General features: G+C 38.0%; 1 protein-coding gene across 3 annotated transcripts in view; it reads right to left on the bottom strand.

Moving 5' to 3' along the window:
- Positions 1–1,674: 1,674 nt before the first annotated feature.
- Positions 1,675–20,804, bottom strand: part of Rcc1 (Regulator of chromosome condensation 1) — a 151,140-nt gene continuing 132,010 nt past the window's right edge. For all 3 annotated transcript variants that reach the window (XM_067151373.2, XM_067151372.2, XM_067151371.2), the window contains exon 9: positions 1,675–2,361. In XM_067151373.2, the coding sequence (XP_067007474.2) occupies positions 2,192–2,361 (170 nt within the window). In that variant the 3' untranslated portion in view covers positions 1,675–2,191. The remainder of the gene's footprint in view (positions 2,362–20,804) is intronic.

Raw genomic sequence — 20,804 nt, 5'->3', positions numbered from 1 at the left:
TTTCATAAAAAAGGAAAGATAGAAAAGAAAAACTGAAAAAAAAAAAAAAAAAAAAAAAAAAAAAACAAACAAGAATCTGGCAAGAAAGAGAAAAAATTAACAAAAAGAACCTAGCCAGAAATATATTTCAAACAACTGCGGCACACTGTTATTTTCCAAACAGGCTCAGCAATGAAGTGAACTCAACTAATGTGGAAAGAGTGAAGAACATAACCATGAACAGTTCCTATCGGGGCTATATGGCATTGCAAAATGCAGTGACATCACATATGGGAGAGAAGAAGAAAGTAAGACATCAGAACATCAGTTAAAAAGACAAGAGATAAAATCCAAAATATTAAAATCAGAGAAGAGCTGAATATAGAACCGTTAGTACAGAAGAAACAGAAAACAAGACTGAGATGGTTCAGACATGTAAAAAGAATGGGAAAAGAACGGGAAGCAACAAGGGAATTGGAAAGAGAAGTTAAGGGGAAGAGACCAGTTGGAAGGCCGAGAAGAAGGTGGATGGATCAGATCTGGAAGGACATTAGAGAAGCTGGATTAGATGTGGCGGAAGTAATGGAGCAGGAAAAGTGGAAGGACAGAAAGGAGTGGAGGAGGCTTGTAAACCACACCCGGGCGACTGGATGATGACGACTACAAATTGCAGGTTTATATGCTGGCACTTCAGAAAATATAGTGGACTAGACAAAAAACTGACAATGGGTGGCCAAATTTCTAGGAAATAGAACTCAGAGAATTAGAGTAGCTCTTTAATGAGGTTATTGGTGCCCTAGAATCTATCAATTTTATTGTGACGCATTATAATGTGTCTGATGAAATTACCAAAGAGTTATCGCATTTGAGGGCGTAGTTTATGCCGTAGCAGCAGGCAATAACAAACAGTCTAAAATATTTTTTTTTAAACAGAATTTTGTATGGTGTATAGTGTGAGTTTATATTACCGCAAAATATATATAATTTTCAATGCAATACACACCACTTCTTTTTCCCAATATACTGCAACGCAAACTTTGTTACACGCATTTAGATTGATGCTTTCACAGCCCGTGATTATAGAAATGACAATTAGCTTTGATCTGTTGCAGTGTCAAGAAAACAAGGTGAAATTATTTAGGTTTCACAAAGAACTTTGCTCTGCATCATTGGAAGAAAATCTTGTCTGTTCATGGGAAAGACTTAAAGTCTGTGAAATGTAAAGAATTTTGCCTTGTTTTCTTGACATGGCAAAAGCCCAATACCTAATTATAATTTGTTACACATTTTTCACACTTGTACATTTCTTCTTTCTTTCTTTCTTTCTTTCTTTAGGACCCTGGAAAAACTTATAAATGAAGCTTTATTGTATTGAATATGATTATATTTCTGATCATTTAAAACAGTATCTTGGTAGCGATTATGAATCATGATTAACAGCTTATTTCTCCAGTCAAAAAAGTGAAAAAACATGCAAGATCTTCTTTGATTCTTTGAACAGAACAACATAAATGGTATTATGGTGCTGGATGTTTTTGGGATATCATGTTTGACAACCATTAAATAATTGTAAAGGATTTCCTTGCCTATACAGATTTTTCTGAATGTAACCAGAGCAAAAATGCAGTTAATCAAGTTGACGTGCCTAATATGAAGAGGGAGGGCATTACAAAATTCCATACACAAGGCATTTGAATGTTTTTCTTCTCAAGCAAACCTTCTCGCAAACTTATTCCTAACAGTTGAACATATTCTTCACTGTAGCAAGATTTTACTAAATAACATTAGCAGACTATACCTTGTAATGGGTATGCTATCATCAGCTGGGAGGATGGGAGGGAAGTTCACAAGGAGAGTTTCTTTTGATAGAGAGTGCGCGCACGCACGCACGCGCACACATTCTCCCCACCCCTCTCTCCAGTCCTTCAAATTCAACATGCTCGAAGGAAACTGAATATTCTTGAAGGAATCAGAGTGTCTCATTTAACAAAGCACAATAGTGCTTAAATAAAGTCTCTTTAGCATTAAGACCTATTTACATAAAGCGATAACACTTTGACAGTAAACAATTCACAAGACAAGACATCATTCATGGCCAGTATAATATCCCAAAAATACCCAGCACTGTTCATAATTATACAAGCCTCAAAGATGCCATGAACCATGACAAATCACTTCTAGTTATATATTTACACAACAATTACTGACACTGTCATTGCTTATCTCTTGCTAGGAGAGCTGTATGCTGCCCTCCAGCAGAAACTTGCATCACGAAACGAGACTCCAGCTGTTTGCTCTTAATAAGTAGGGGCTCAAAAACGTCATCCTCTGCTCCAGTACCCAGTTGACCATTTGTACCCATACCCCAAGCATACAAATCACCTGCAAAAACAAACATGTTACAACTGTTACTGTGATTGTATACAGATATGCGAAAGTATGCCAATTGTAATTTCAGCAGAGTTTTAAAATCACTACCCGTACTCTACTTTCATGAGCACCTTTTCAAAGCTGTTATTTTATTGAGAAGTAAGCTCTAAGGATTGAGGCTTGGTCCAAAAACAGAGCAAAAATGACCATAATATTAAGATAACTTTTCAATACCATTTAAATTGAAATATTCTTGGTAAATGAAAGTTAATAGAGACCTAATTATATGAATTCTAAGCAAACACTCAACAAGTATTACAAATTATACCTGGTATACATCTGTTTAACACCCAGGAATTATCATGAAAAATTGTACTACTGTTTAAGTCCATATATGATACAAGATTTGTGATAATTAACAAGGAATCACACTCATATCTCACGTAGCAAATATATTTGAAAGGGTAGCGGTACTAGAAAAGAGAGTGAGAAGAAAGGTGGAAGGACAATTACAAGAAGAGCAATATGGCTTTCGAAATGGAAGATGAACACTAGATCCCATCTTCAGTATGTCACTTAATGAAAAAAAAAAAAAAAAAAACTGGGAACATGGAGGAGATATGGTGATGTCTAGGGACAGGAATTGTATGAAAATGCATATTTATTCTCAGAAACTATGCTCACTTGGTATAAGAGTTAATGTCTAAATTTCCAACCATTTAAACAAGATTGTATGTTTCATATAATTAATATTTTGCCTGTTATTTTAATAAGCGTAATATTTTAGCACTTTGCAAAATTATGCTGCATATTAGCTTGTTTTACATGATATTTTATAAATATACCTTTATTTATTTTATCTTCATATTTGATTTACAAATACAACATTTTCAAATAATATCTTCCATCGAATCAGTCTTGAAACTTGGCAACAATTATAAAAGCTAACACGCAACACTCGCATCACATTGGTGAACCCCTGACTTATCTGATCTTAGCTATTCCATCAGGGTATGAAGGTGGCTGTTAAGCCATTGACATAGCCTACTAATTTTAATGTACTGAGCATGCGCGTATATACTATTTTTTGATGTGTAAGATATAGTTTTACACCACTAAGATTTATATGTGTAATCCGCAACATTCTGAATTTTAATCATACCTTTGGTTGAATTGAAGACTAAGTGTACCCAGAAGAACAATTTGATAGTTTTTAATGGTGTGAAACTGGTAAATGCAAAGCCATCAAATACTTTTCACCTCATACCTCAGTGCACTTCTCTTACGGGTCTTGCTTTCAACACAGACACTGTATGGTTTGGGGTTATAAACCTTGTGAAATGTGCCCACTGAACTCATAAAGAGCGAGTTGGGATTTTTTCTGTGAATAACTGATCGGCAAAACTGTTTCTTTCAGTAACTATCTCATCCCATAATCGTGAACTATGTGTTGAGAAGTGTCCAGAGGGGAGGGAACTGGAGGGAAGGGTCCCGTTTATGATGGGTTTTATTCCAGAATTTCCTGTAAAACCATATTTGAATGGTTTGTCACCCATTTTAATCCAGTCCCAGCCACCTTCCTTTGTTTTATGTAAGCAGGGTGGACTTCATTATCATCACCACCTTCAAACGCACCCTAACTTTCACGTGAAATTTTTTGTAATGCTGCTATCATTTTCACTGCTAATAAATAAAATTTTATATTTTTCTAAAACTACATCACTGCTCAATTCACTCTGTCTATCCCACAATATATGTTTGATTTTATTCCTCGCAATACAATGATTACCAGGGCCGGCCATTTCTGCTGATATTCAAGCAGGTAATCACTCTACTTTGAGATCGATTGCCTGCTGTATGACGCAATCTACGATGGCTTGAACTAGTTGCAGAAAGCTTGCTCTCGGTAAACTGCCCACCAGGTCACTGGCATGCGCAGCCACCTGGCAGGTGGCGAAGTACGCCAATGTGTTAAGGAGTTCTTAGAATCAAGTTCTACTGTGGTGGTTATACGTTATATTATAGTTAATTTTATTTTAATTCTTTAGTCTTTCTTAAGATTTATAATACTGTAACCTAGTAATTCACTCATAGGAAAGCATTTCAAAATACTCAACCATTAATCGTTTTAGGAATTCAGTTCCGGAAATATCCCTGCAGTTTACAATTGTTCTCCAGTTGAAACTTCATGTCATTCCATTCAGTGGTGCGATGCTTGTATATGGTGAAGGCCTTGTGTTTGTGAATTGTGCCAAAAACAAAAGTGGAAATTCTAAGTTCCCATGGAGGGAATTAGATATTCCTCCACCAATAGAGCACATCAAATATCTGATCAAAAATTAGATGTTGGCTTTTCCGGCGTTTGCTCTATTAACCTCCTCTGCATGCAGTTATCAGATCAGTTATCAGTTATCAGACTGTGCCTCTTAAATAGGCTTCTGATAAGTTCACCTGCATACACCCAGCGTCAGTGGGTAGGGTCTGACACATCCCACTCTGATGAGTCTAGTGTCAGACCTAAGACGAAACGCTGGTTAATAGAACAAACGCCGGAAAAGCCAACATCTAATTTTTGATCAGATATTTGATGTGCTCTATTGGTGGAGGAATATCTAATTCCCTCCATGGGAACTTAGAATTTCCATTTGGAATTGCTAGGCAGGCATTAATTCCATTGTGGAGTTTTATCTCCTGTATGCAGTTATCAGACTGTGCCTCTTAAATAGGCTTCTGATAAGTTCACCTGCATACACCCAGCGTCAGTGGGTAGGGTCTGACACATCCCACTCTGATGAGTCTAGTGTCAGACCTAAGACGAAACGCTGGTTAATAGAGCAAACGCCGGAAAAGCCGACATCTAATTTTTGATCAGAAAAACAAAAGTGAGCGACAATTTTGTATTGCGGAGCGTGTGAGAAACCAGTTGGTTGTGAAGTGTTTTCTAGTGCTTCAACATTTGAATACTAATAAACACAAAGATAATATTAAGCATAAATCCTTGAAAAGTGCCCCTGTACAAAAATTGTTCAGTGAATTTTCAAACAGTAACTTTTCACAGTTCTCCTTGGACCCATGTGAAGCACCAACCTCACCCTACGAAATTTCAACTGAGCAGTGTACAAAGTGTCAAGTGCCAGACGAATCTGTTCTTTGTAAAAATTATATCAAACTGTGTCACGACCTTACAATTGAAAATATTAGAGAACAGATCGGAAATCAATTTTGCGTGGGCGTCAACCGATGTAACTTCTAGGCTATGAAGAGCTATAAATATTCCACACTATTCTTTAACAAACTTATGAATAATACCAATATAAATGGTCCATATTGGTATTATAAATTTACTCATTCGGAACAAATATTTCAGATTCCCTTTGGGAATCAACGTCTGTATCAAACTTATGAATGTATTTGAGTTATACTGGCTATTTCTGTCGGAGGGTGGTATTTCTATATGTAAAAAGACAAATGATGAACACGACTTTTAGGCCTACATATAAAGTAAATATAGTTAGTTTTAGTAGTTCATATCACGTCATTCCTTTCGTCTCATTAATTGCTCTGATGAGGTTGACGTCAGGAAGGGCATACGTTCGTAAAAACTTGCTTCGAAGATTCATCTCACTTTATATTCGACCTCGAAGAGAAAAGTGATAAGGATATTGTATTATCAAATTCATGCAATATTAATACAAAAGAACTTAGTGGCCAGTCATATGTCTTTGTCGGTTGAGCAGTAGGCCTAATACACAATAAACCAGATCACTGTTTTCATTTGAATTACTGGTATCGTGTTGTGCCGCCAACTTCCCTGCTACCGGCAAGTCGTCATTCCAAATGACGTCATCTTCACTGCCATCTCGTCAACTATGCACTGCCATCGAGAGCATTCGAGGTCCCGTCTTTTTGAAACTTTTCAAAATAGTTTAATTCCTGATTATAGAGCCCAAACAGTGAGAATATATTCCCAAATGGTTTCTGGAGATGGTCTCTGATATTCCCAGTTGGTGTATGTGTAACAGGCGCCACTCCTCCTGAATAAAGCCGTGCTGTACAAAGCATGCAAAACCACCAGCTAATAACTAGCGTATGTTACGAGCTGTACTTCCGAATGTAATACATAGTGACTGGAAGCATTCTTTGAATAACTGCGGCAGTTGAAAGCCAGATTCTTATTTTTAAGTATATTTCATGCTTGTTCTCTACATGTATCACATCAAGATTTACCTAAACAGCTGTAAATGAGATAAGAGAGACTGCATTGTATAGGTTAAGTATGCTATCAAATGCTTGGATAGTGTCAGAAGTCCCACAGCGGAAAAAATAAAAATAAAATAAAACAGGAAAGTTTGCCAAATTTATGAATATCTACAGGTGTGGCGGTAATGTGTTTTATTTTCATAATGTTTAATTTCGTAGGACTGTGTCTCTATTTTTTATTAACACAAATTATGTTTTGTTTGGCATATCCGAAAAATGTTAAAAGTGGGGATGTAAAATCAATATTTTAATAATTATATATTAGGTACATTGGCGAGTAAAACAATAGTTATGATTGGATCGTTTTTACCATGTTTTAAACCTACTTCTCTTCAAAAAATACCTATATTGGCCCGAGTTACAAGATATTAAACAATAACTTTGATATTTATTTATTTATTTATTTACTTATTTATTTACTTATTTATTTATTTATTTATTGACTTTAGCAGTGGCGAAGTTAGGGCTCATGGCCCTCTCTTACATTTAACCACATAATTAATTTACAGATAATACATATATAAAAGAAAAGTACTATTCTAACATAAAATCAAAGATAAGCTAAAAATTACAGATCTGGACAACATATAATGAAGAAAGAAACCAGAGTTCAACAAATAAAATAGAATAAAATTTGGAGAGTAAAGATAATGAGAAAGAGACAAAGTCATAATGAAAAAGTAAGATAAAAACTGGAAAAATAAGCAATGCATAAAGAGAACACAATAAGTAATACAGTAAATGGAAGTATAAGTATGGCCATAAAAGTGATCTATGTACATGAGTAAGAAGCTAAATATTATGTACATTACACTATAATAATAATAATAATAATAATAATAATAATAATAACATACATACATGATCATTATAGACTGTTATGCCTTTCAGCGTTCAGTCTGCAAGCCTCTGTGAATTTACTAAACATCGCCACAATTCTCGATTTGCAACTAGTGTTGTGGCCTCATTTAGTTCTATACCTCTTATCTTTAAATCGTTATAATAATAATAATAATAATAATAATAATAATAATAATAATAATAATAATAATAACAACAACAACAACAACAACAACAACAATCACACAACCTATCATACGTCATCATAAACACGAAACAATCAACGATATTCAACAGGTAATCTCTACATGCTGTCTTAAATTTCGATATTGAGTTTGAGTTCCTGACAGCAGCTGGGAGTGAATTCCAAAGTTGTGACCCAGCCACAACGAAGGATCTGTTATATATTGAAGGGTGGTTGATGGGAATAGCGAAGGAAGTGCCTGATCTAGTGTTACAATTATGGAATGAGGATAATAAATGGAATTTTGAAGAGATGTATTTGGGTAATTTTCCTTTTGAGTTCGATATATCAACGTAAGTACGTGGAATTTCCGTCGCCTCTCGGGTTTCAGCCAGGAAAGAAATGTGTAGCTAGGGGTTATGTGAGCATCGTAACTCAAGTTTTGGGGGTGGAGGAGGAGAGAGTTTTCACACGCTGAGTTGTTGAAGGTCGGAGTTAATATCTCTTATTGCATTCGATATATCATTTTTATTAACATGGCAATAAATTTGGAGGTCATCGGCAAAGAGGTGATATCTATTATACTTTATTTTAGAGGAGACTAGCTGATGTACCCGTGCTTCGCTACAGGATTCTCATAAGACTGACTTTGTGGTTTTCCTAACTGAAGTCAACATAGTTCATTACAAAAACATCAGTAGGAATGTAGCAATTAAAAGCAATGTTATCGTATAAAATACTCGATCAAATGAAAGTCCGCACATTTTCTCACTTTTAACGAACAGTACTACGATGCCGATCTAACAGCCCAAAATTCCAGAGCCGGAATGATCAGGCCATAGACAGCCGTGAACACTCCTCTGCCCTTATTTATTTATTTATTTATTTATTGACTTGTGGCGTGGCTCGGGCTATGAAGCCTGCTGTTATGCCAAACCATCTCATATGTACGACATTGTACAAACTACAGAGTATTAGGATTTCTAGTTACATATAATTAATTATAAAATTAAACTTAAATAATAGTTATAAACAAAAGGTAAATTTCTGAGAGTCACTATTTAAAAAAAACCCATTAAATACTAATTTCTTAAGTCTATGTACCATTTATAACATCAGTGTTCTCCCTAGGATCTTTCTAATGGGCGCACCGCCCAACCGTTTTCACTGACCGCCTGGCTATCATAACCTAGATATCTACTAATTAGGCCTACATAATATTCCAAGTTACTTTACGTCGCACCGACACAGATACAGTAGGTCTTATGGCGACGATGGTATAGGAAAGTGCTAGGACTGGGAAGAAAGCAACCGAGGCCTTAAGGTACAGCCCCAGCATTTATCTGGTGTGAAAATAGGAAACCACGGAAAATCATCTTCAGTGCTGCCGACAGTGAGGTTCGAACCCACTATTTCCCGAATGCAAGTTCACAACTGAGCGCTCCTAACTCGCTCGGTTTACGTAATATTAATACATATTTCAGTCACTGAAAACCTACAATCTGTTTCCCAGTCAGTGACCGGATCAGGGATGGAATGAATGAAGCTCCCATCTTGCGGCGATGATAGGAATTCTGCCAGCTGCCGAAGCCTGTCGCACTCCTCTGGGGCAATGATAAATGACTAACAGATGAGATGTTTATGGAGTGATGCTGGAACGAAAGATGACAGGGAAAACAGGAGTACCCGGAGAAAAACCTGACCCATCTCCGCTTTGTCCAGCACAAATCTCACATGGAGTGCCTGGGATTTGAACCATGGAACCCAGCAGCGAGAGGCTGGCGCGTTGCCGCCTGAGCCCCGGAGGCTACACATATTTCAGTCATTATGTGTTCCAAATTAAAATATAAAAACTGTAAAACTTTATTTAAATGAAAAATCTTCATTATTGTCAGCTTAACTGCGCGAGTTACATCGGAGTTCAGCTTATCACGTAGTGTTGTGCGCGAGCGGTGTCTGGATTAGCGTGGAATCGCATGCGAGCACTCGATTCCGAGGGACGTAACAAACCCGTCTGGCTCTCCACAGCAACCGAGTGATTATGAACGAGCAGTAGAACACTAGAAGTTCAAAATACTCTGTTATGTCTTCGTGATAACACTAAAATAGTTCATTTTTGCAGTTAATGTTTATCTGTCGAATATTATTATTAATGGCCTGAGGGGAATAAGTTGAAATTTTATCATATTCATTTTCTACGTAGTATTTCCCGCCCGACTACTCATTCCTGCCACCCAGCTAACGAAAATTTCTGGGGAGAACACTGAACATGTTTTTTTAAATACATTTCTACTATGTATGTCTCTAATTACAGCCGGAAGGGAATTCCAAGAGCGTATGGTTGCAGGTATGAATGAGTTGCCGTAACCGGTCGTGCGGTAAATGGGGAAGCTCAGCAGAGAAGAGGTTTCTGACCTTGTAGGTATACTGTTTGGAGATGACAAGTATTTAAGATCCATTCTCAGATAACTTGGTGTGTCTGTACGGAGAATGTTGTGAACAAGCGACACAGAGTGAAAGTTTCTTTTCTCCGCCACATATAACCACGACAGCTGTTCAAGACAAGGTGATATATGACAATACCTGGGCATATTTAATACAAAACGGATGCATGTATTATAAGCCCGCTGAAGTTTAGCGTTAAGTGTGGCCCTTATTCCGTTAAATATGCACATTGCTCATTCCAATCAGTACCTCAGAGTACAAAATGAATAGCTTGAATGCTATGATGAACCAATGTGTTACGTACCAGTAGTATCAGAAAATTTATGAACCTAAGGAATGGCATGCTAAAGAAGAAAGTTATCTAACTCCCCAGCTACTTCCGCCAATATTCAGGCAGGCTGTTACACTCGGTACAACCAGGCGAGTTGGCTGTGTGGTTAGGGACGCACAGCTGTGAGCTTGCATCCGGGAGATAGAGGATTCGAACCCAACTATCGGCAGCCCTGAAGATGGTATTCCATGGTTTCCCATTTTCACACCAGGAAAATTCTGGGGCTGTACCTTCACACTCCTGAGCCTTTCCTATCCTATCGTCGCCATAAGACCTATCTGTGTTTGTGCAACGTAAAGCAAATTTTTAAAAAATACTCGGTACGCAGCAGTAGTCCTATTTATCAGAGATGAGTGGCAACAGAAGACATAAAGCATCACATAAAGCATCACAACAAACAATTGGTCAATGTAATGTTATTGTTGATAAATTTTATGAGTTTTCTATATTGTAGGCCTTCACATTTAGTTTTCTTTCGACTCTTCGATGTGTCTTATAAAATTATTTATAGCGTAGACTGTAGTTCCTTATTCTCTGACTTTACATACCGATTTTCATTCAAATCTGTTTACTCATTTTCTCGTGACTCGGCGCTGATATAGACTTAGTAACGAACATCCAAATTCATGAATATCTCTGTGATCATAGCCGGTACGGTAAAAATTTTTAAGACGTAAATGATCGGAAATTTAATACTGTATAACTTTCATCAATACGACCACTAATAAACATTTGAAAATTAAATTTTAGTCCTTCCCCTAAACTACCATTTCACTCAGCGTGAATAAAATTATTTATGGCCTACATTATAGTGACTTATTTCGTGACTTCTCATACCGATTTTCATTAAGAAAGGGCCACTAATAACATAAATATTTGAGAATTAAATTTTAAGCCTTCCCTAAAGTACCATTATATTTAGCGTGGATAAAATTATTTATAGCCTCGATTGTGGCGACTTATTCCCTGACTTTGGCTACCGTTTTGCATTAACATAAGACCACTAATAACAAATATTTGAGAATTAAATTTTAGGCCTTCCCCTAAACTACCATTTCACTCAGCGTGAATAAAATTATTTATATCCTAGATTGTAGCGACTTATTTCCCGACTTTGCATACCAGTTTTTATTAAGATAGGACCACTAATAACATAAATATTTGAAAATTAAATTTTAGGCCTTCCCCTAAACGACCATTTCCATCGGTCTGAATAAAATTATTTATGGCCTAGATTTTAGCGACTTATTTCCCGACTTTGCATACCGATTTTCATTAAATTCTCTTTAGCCGTTTTCTAGTGATGCGTGTACATACATACATACATACAGACAGAATTTACGGAAAAGTAAAAAGTACATTTCCATGTTATTGTGGACATGACCGATACAGAAATACCATTCTTTTCGATTTCTGAGCAATGTACAGACAAAACTCTTATTTTATATATATAGATGTCATTTATATAGAAGGCAAACAAAAGGGGACTAAAAACAGAACCTTGAGGGGTTCCTGCCTTCCGGAGTCGCCACTGAGAAGCAGTATCTTGTACTGTAACACGTTGCATACGATCTGTAAGATATGCAGTGAAAAATTTTAAAGCAACATTACCGAAAAACGGTTTGAGCTTCATCAGCAATGTCTGCATGTTTATCATGTCAAAAGCACTGCTGAAGTCAAGGAGTGTGAGTATTGTCACTTGTCTTTCGTCCACTGCTTGTCTGATGTCCTCAGTCACTCTGAGTAAGGCAGTGGCTGTGCTATGACCCTTCTTGAAGCCAGACGCAGCGGGTCAAGAAGAGAGTGAGCCTGAAGATATTCCAGTATTTGCGCATGTACCAACCGTTCTAACGCTTTGGAGAGAGCAGGGAGAATCGAAATGGGACGGTAATCGGATAGGAGTTTCGAACCTGAGGTTTTAGGAAGTGGAATTACATTGGCGTACTTTCAAATTGTCGGTAATGTGCCATTTTTGAGACAGTAATTAAAAATATGGGTGAGAATGGGTAGAATAGCGCCAATAATATTATGTATGAAAGTAATAGGAATTTCATCGACACTGCTTGCTTTGGATTTAATAGAATACAAGACTTTCTTAACATCATTAGTGCTGACGATACGAAAGGCAAAGCAGGGGCGATTTTGTGGGACAGGTGCTGGGATGTTATTTACGAGTGGTATGTTAAGTGGATTAGACTGAGCTCTCTCTTCCATGAAATACTCATTTAAATCGTCGAGTGGAATGTCAGGTACCTGAAGCTGTTCATGTGTTTTTCCTATGCCCTTGGCTCGGAGATGCCTCCAGGCACTGGCCGTATTTAGGTTACTTACTGATTCGCGAACATATTTAAATTTAAGATCACGGATGATTTATTTGTGTTTTATACCTAATTATTCTATACCGTTCATAGTCATTTGGGTCCTGAGTACGTTTGTAATGTCGGTAGAGAGCATCACGTTGAGACATTGTATTTTTAACTGCAGGGGTTAGCCATGGATTACTGTAGGTTTGTGGGATATTTTGATCTGTCTTTCTGGTGCATGTTTCTTGTATAGATTGTGTATTAATGAATTAAATGTATTTTTTTTTCATCAATGTCTGTCAGATTTAAAATGCTATTCCACGGAAGATTGTAGGCATCGTGTCTTAATTCATAGATGTCAATATCTTTCATATTCCTGCACGTTATATAACTAGGTTTATATTTTGGAACGCGAAGTAAGTACGCAAGAAATATAAGATCGTGGGTGGATACGGCCGGTACTGGAATTTGTCCGTGGGTTACCACTTTCTGAGAGTTGTTTGTTACTTCGAGATCTATTAAGGTGTGGGGAATGTTGTTGGCAGTACGTACATGGTTAGTAGAGTCAGAGGGAAGGATAGTCAAGTCACATGAGGAAAACAAGTCTTCTAGTTTCTTAGTATCATATATCTTCGTAAGTAGATGTGTACTGAAGTCGCCTAATACAATGATATGTTGATAGACTGGTAGCAAGTTAAGCAGGTGTGTTTCAAACTCGGTCAACTTAAGATACTTTAGGTGGTCGGTAAACCACTCCAATAAGTATTTTCTGTCCACTAGCAACTACTTCAACGAACATAAACTCCATCCTCGGCAATTCACCGGTAGATGAGGTACAAATGACATGGCTCTTCAGGTCATCTCTACAGTAGAGAACAATACCTCCACCCCTCTTACTTGTACGATCATGGCGGTAGAGGTTATAGCCGTCAAGGCGAACCATGTTGTTTGGAACTGATGGTGATAACCAGCTTTCACTAATACCTATCAAATGGACGCTATTTTTGTTAAATATAGTCTGAATTTCGTCAATGTGTGCGGGCAAACTTAGGCTGTTCAAGTGACAACACTGGAGAGTATGAGGATATAGTGAAAGTTCTTGTTTCAAAAGGTTACTGGCATCTATGTTCTGTGAAGAAGTGAGGGGTGTGCTATTCTTAGAGAGGTCACTGTCATGAGGAAATACCGTAGCTACCTGACTAACGGGCATACCGGTACTTTAACTGAGACAAAAAAAAATTTTACCTGGATTTCCTGAAGAAATGGACTGCTGACTGGTTAAGGCAAAAAAAAAAAAACAACAACCCCACACACGTAAATCTAATAATAATAATAACAACAACAACATTTAGTGGGCACATCACAATGGTCATATCACTCCGATAATCCACCTAACCGCCTCATATGCAAGTTTAGTTCATTAGGTGAGCTAATGTAGAGTTTTTCCCGTCTTCCAAATGAACGATAATGCGGCCGTCCTGCATCGAAACTCGCCGCATACCCCAGAAGTCCCGAGCTTTAAGCAGTATTTCTTTTCTTGTGGACATCAGAGATTTGGTTATTAATAATTTGGTACATTTAAGAGCTCGCTTGGCGCACCAGATGCGGTCTCTTTCATGGTACCTGAGGAATTTAACGATGATCGGCCTATTACCTGCGGACACCACCTCAGCTGCTGTCCTCTTCATACGGTCCAGTTTATGACATCAATCTATACTGTCTATAGACAATTCGATGTTCAGACTGTTTTTTTAACGTACCCAGCGCCACAGCGTACGTGTCCTCGTTGGGGGTCTCACAGACAGCATGAAGGAGTAGGCAGTTCCTTCTGCTATATTGCTCTGCCTCATCAATCAGGATGTCCTGCTGGTCAAGACGTTCCTGTAGATGGCTTACCTCCTTCTTCATTTCACTTAATTCCTCTGAAATTATTTCCCGAAAGTCCTGGAACCCTGAAGCGAGACCGGTTAGTGTGTCGCCTGGGTTGGCATCACTGGTCGCGCCAGCAGCCATGAGAGATGTGTTAGTTTGTTCATACTGGAGCCGTAAAAATGTACGACCCCCGATTTCAGGTCAGGAAATGTTTGTAAATTACGATCTTCCGATTTTAGGTTACAAATTTTCGTATAAAATGTAGTTATATAAAGTAGTGAAAAATCATGTGAATTTGGTGAATTAGGATGTAATAGAATAATAATATAAGAAGAATTAGTAGTCACAGAATATTGAATAAGTATATAATTTGAGTAAGAGAACCTAGCAGTGATGATTGTGCAACATGGGAAACCAGTGACTATATCGATGAAGATGGTCATAACTGTTGCAACAGCTGGCTTGGAAACCTGAAGTACAGTGGGGAAGTGTATGCTGAAGACTGTAATTCATCAATGTGGATGAACGTGCGAGATCACTATTTGCTCTGTACTGGGTTCAAAACCACTGTAGCCAGGCTGAGTGGCTCAGACGGTTAAGGCGCTGGCCTTCTAACCCCAACTTGGCAGGTTCCATCCTGGCTCAGTCCGGTGGTGTTTGAAGGTGCTCAAATACGACAGCCCCATGTCGGTAGATTTACTGGCACGTAAAAGAACTCCTGCGGGACTAAATTCCGACACCTCGGCGTCTCCGAAGACCTTAAAAAGTAGTTAGTGGGACATACAGCAAATAACATTATTATCATTATTAAAATCACTGTAACTATATACTTCGTTTACATCTTCAATATCCAACTTGTTTGATATACCATCCAGACTATCTGCACTAACTCTTCTACTTGTCGATTTACTCGAAACGACTTAGAAAAGAAAAGGAATCTCACAGCACTGCACACTTTCATAAATAATCCGTGCGCAAGATAGACAATGACTTTGTGACCCTACAAAGCACTCTTGACATACCCATACACGGTTGCGCCAAAACAGGAATTTATGAATGGAAGGTGGACTATGCATGTACTTAAATAGACGACCAGCAGATGTCGCACAGTTCTCGATTTAGAACGAACGTACGACCCCATATGGGGACGCGAGTTAAAAAAGTTTTAGTTAAAGAAGTTTTAGACCATGAGAGAGCAGAGGAATTGCACGGTAGTTCATGCATTTCCATCTCCTCACCTTCTTGAAAAGGACATGATTATACCCTTCTTCCAGCCTACTGGGATAGTGTTTTCCTGCCGTACTGTGTTAAGGAGTCTATATAACAACTGGACTGCTGGAGTTCCTGCTGCTTGCAACATATCTGTACTTAACTCATCCATGCCACCTGCTTTTCCTTTCCTCATTCTTTTCATGGACTTTTCTATCTCCAGCCATGTAATTGGGGGTTCTATACTTCTAATTTCCTTGTTACTACTACAGGGTTCCTCACTGTCTGATGTAGCGCTCGCTACTCCATTGAAGAGATTATCAAAACAGGTCTTAAATTCATTCCTGATTTCATCTTCTCGAACTAAGGTTCCATTGTCCCCTTCCATTGCCTTCATATCCTTTTGTTCACACCTGTTCTTGACTACCCGGTACAATAATATCCTATTTCCTCTGCTGTCTAATTCCAATTTATCCACAAACTCATTCCATGCTTTTCCCTTCTCTTCTTTTACTACCCTCTTAACTATTGAGTTTCTTTGTTCTATAACGTTCCTGTAGTCTATTAACTTCTTGGCTTACTTGGTCTTGGATAGTTTTTTGTTTTTCCTTATCTAGCATCTTCCTTGCTTGATTTCTTGCTTTAATGGCCGTTTTGACTTCGTCGTTCCACCAAGGTGTCTCTTTTTCCTTCTTGGTCGATCCTGTTAACCCACAGATTTCTTTAGCTTCTCCCACAAACATATCTCTAAAAATTTTCCACTCTTCCTCTACTGTTGTTGTTTCTCCCTGCAGTAGGTTTTATCGTATTCTATTCTGATATTCTTCCTGGAACTGAGCCTTTTCAGATTTCCATGTCTTTATTTTTTGTTTCTTCTTTGTTTTCTTCTGAATTTCATTTGTCATACGGTCCAAGTCCATGATCGACAATCTATGGTTGCTGTCCATACGTTTGCTGGGAATGACCTTAACATCAGTCAACTATTTCCCCCACCTCTGTTTGAGATGACATAATCGATCGAAGATTTATGTTTGCCATCCCAGCTATAGAGATCGGGCCAGCTAGGAAGACGTCTGGGAGCGCACGTGTACTTTGCACTATTCCGCGTAGCGCATCCCCTCCTAACAAAGCTCCTGTTACAAGGACAGTTCAGTGCAGAAGTTTACACTCAGCTGTCCCGCACTGCTTTCTAATTTCTCGTTGTGTAGTAACTGTGGTTAGTGGTGATGTATGTTAGACCTATCTGTGACAGTATGGAAGGAGTTAAAAGTAGTCTGCATCGTAAGGTGCTAAAGAGTCAGACTCATGCAGCAATCTTGAACTTTATGTAAAGGGAGGCAATGGAAGAAAAGTTCGTGATAGATTGCAAGAAAATGCAGGAAAGAGTAGCAGCAGCTGTTGGAGTGTCAGAAAGTTCTGCGGTACGAATTAAGAGCGAAAAACGAAAAGCGATAGAATTAGGAAAACCTATGGATAGTCTGTTTGAAACAACCAAACCAAAACAGAATGCACACAAAGATTATTGCTGGACTGGACGACTTTGACGAAGGTGCCTTACGTCGTATTGTTAACAATTTTTATTTAGATGAAAAATGTTTATCTACAGTTTCAAAAATTCATGCAAAGTTGGATAAACACTTGAAGTTCAAACGATCCAATACTAGCGTCAAGCGAATCCTTCGATCATTAGGATGTCATTGGAAAATAACTTACAGTAACAAGCGCATCCTAATGGAAAAACATGACATAAAATACAAAATATTTGTTTATTTAAGAAAAAGCCCAGTATCGGCGGAGGATAGGCCTATAGTGTACACGGATGAAACCGCTATGCATACGTCCCAATATCCAGCAAAGGCTGGTCTGATAATTCAATATCTGGTATATCAGCGTCCATGTCAAAAGGAAAAAGACTTATAGTTGTACATGCTGGCGGGGAAGTGGGTTTCATCGAGAACTGTCTGCTAATCTGGAAGTCTGGCAGTAAGAGTGGCGACTACCACGATGACACGAATGACCGTAAAATATTATCCTCCTCCTTTACATCGTATCTGAGAGTTTTTCAATTTTCTTGTAGTGTGTTTCATCCTTGATGTATATTATCTTATTATTATTATTCATATTATCGAGTTATTTTACATGACGGCTCAGGTTATGAAGCCTGGTGTTATAGCAATCCATATTCTACACTGTACATCTACAGCGTTGTAAAGTTAATTTTACATCAAATTATAACTTAAAATAAGGACTATGCAAATTGATACACGAAAACTATATTGACACCTACTATAATAAGAAGTTAAATTACGTTCCAACTCCTTAAATCTATCTATCACCTGTTACACTTCTAAATAAATTAATTTCGGCTAGGTATGTCTGTAATTTACAGGTAGAAGGCAATTCCACTAAATGAAAATCTGCGGAGTGTTACATGTCAGTTATAACAAATATTTCGGGTCAACTGTACGTCGCCACAACACTGAGCGAGGAGGGGAAATCTGTTCTCGCTCCCACAGCTCTGCTTTCTCACTTGCACACTTCCCCTCCCCGGATGTCTTCCTAGCTGCCCGAATCTCTACCTTGTTAAATTGTGGTTCTCCTGTTTTTTTGAAGAAAGTGTTCTTGATGATCATGCCATTTCTTCTACAAAGATCAATCAGTTGTTCACTTTCTGCATTTCTGCTTCCAAACCCATGTGGCCCAACGATATCCTCACAGACTTGTCTGTTTGCTCCAACTTGTGCATTTAGGTCTTGAGTAATTATAACATTTTCTTCATCAATTACATCATCTACGTCTTGAAGAAAATTTTCTTTATCATCAGCACTGCATCCAGTCTGTGGAGCATACACCTGTACAATCACATAATTTGTTGACTCTAATTGTATAGATAATTTTATGATCCCGTCGGTCTTGTAGGAAACTTGTGACATGTCATCCATATCTTTTGACAGTAAAAATCCCACACCATTTTTGGCCTTTTTTTCCAGTCCACGTAGCCACCTCTGAGAACCTTGTTACCTGTCTTTCTCCATTTTGTTTCGCTCAGACCTAATACAGATGTTTCTTCTTTGCATCACATCTACGAGTTTTTTGGTCTTACCAGTTAGGGTCAATATATTCATAGTCCCAATTCGTACTTTTCTCTTCTTGCAAACCCGTCTATCATCAGAAACATGTTGGCCGTCATAACTCATAGATCTGCTCAAAGACTGTGTCACATTTGGTAATAACTTTGATCCGAGGCTCTTTTTACATTCGAAAGCGATAAAAGACACTAACCACTGGCTTGCTGGGCCTATCGTGTATCTTCGCGCAAGTGTTCGGTTTTGCACTACAGGGTCAATGCCTGATAAGCATTTCCTGATGTCAGCCTTAATTAAGGCCATGGTCACATACTTCCCAATCCTAGTCCTTTCCTATCCCATCATCATCACCAGAAGTCCTGCGTCGGTGTGATGAAAAATAGAAAAAAGAGAGGACTTTCAAGACTGCAAGACATTACACATGAAGTTCCTAAGGTCACTATCCAGAAAAGTATGGTTTACCCGCCAATACTCGGGAGGCTGACTGCAGTGGTTGCCCACTGGGCGATGGCGTCATCAGGTCCCTACGCTTAGTAAAAGTTTGATGTATTCTACAAATACCAAACCGTATAATATCACTGACTTTTCCACTTTATAATAAAACTTTCTGGATTGTCAAGTCGGTAAAAAATTCCAATCTCTAATGATAAGATTACAAAGAAAGTTAAATTAGCAACGTTCAACACCATATCTATCCTGAGCCATGGTGCACCCTCATAAACGGAGGCCTGAACAAGCATGCTGACTGCACGGTTTGGGTCACATGTGTGGGCTTGCGTTCGGCAGATGGCAGATTCACAACACCTCTGTCGGCAACCCTGACAATAGCTTTCCATGATTTCCCTGTCTGCACACCAGACAAATGTTGGAGCTGTACCTTAATTAAGGCCATGGTCACATAACTTCCCAATCCTAGCACTTTCTTATCCCATCATCACCAGAAGTCCTGCATCAGTGTGATGAAAAATAGAAGTAAAAAGAGAGGACTTTCAAGATTGCAAGACATCACACATGAAGTTCCTATGGTCCACTATCCAGAAAACTATGATGTATAAGTTAAGAAATGAGGTGAGGCAGGAAGCTGGGATTAAGACATCTCTGTTGGACAGATTCAGCAAATCCACACTACAATTGCTCGGGAACGTGATAAGGATGAAGCTAAAGAGAGCAGCTTGACTAGATTTGAAAAGAAAAATATAGAGAAAATGTGTGGTTGGAAGCCCTACAGCCTAACAGATACATACGGCTAAGACTGACATTGCAGCTAGGGGAATGACTCTGGATGATGCCATCAAGAACAATATATTAGTGAACAGAGAAGAGTGGGTAAGGTTTATCAACAATACCCAGGAACCCGGAACTGTAAAATGGTGATAATGTTAAGTTAGAAGTAATCTCGTAAGGAAATACCATATTTATCCACATGAAAAACACTTCTTTTCCAATTTTTATAACAAAATTGTACATACAGTAATTGATGTAGCATCCATAACAATACAGCAAACCAGTAGCAACTACAAACAATGTATTGAATGTACTGATAGTCACACTACAAACGAGTTTCCAATCAATCAATCAATCAATCAATCAATCAATCAATCAATCAATCAATATATACTGTAACTAGCATCAGTCAGCTGTGTAACTTATGTAATGAAATAGTGATGGCATGGAGCGTACTGTAACTGAAGATTAGAATTAAGGTACAGCTGTAATTACTGGTACAATAAAACATTACTACAGTTTTATTACTACTATTACCACATAGATTTAAACTCATTCACAAACAGTTTCAAGCATTACTGTCATCCATCACAGATTCACATTCTTATTAAAACGACCCTTAATTTTAATTTGTTTTGAACTTTAATTTTTAACACAACTACTTTTTCCCTTTAATTCTCATAATCGCCCATAAATAAAAA

This window comes from Anabrus simplex, chromosome 7 (assembly GCF_040414725.1).
Source record: "Anabrus simplex isolate iqAnaSimp1 chromosome 7, ASM4041472v1, whole genome shotgun sequence".
Classification (NCBI taxonomy): domain Eukaryota; kingdom Metazoa; phylum Arthropoda; class Insecta; order Orthoptera; family Tettigoniidae; genus Anabrus; species Anabrus simplex.
The sequence above is the reverse complement of the archived record's forward strand: the minus strand, read 5'-3'. Positions and strand labels throughout refer to the sequence as shown.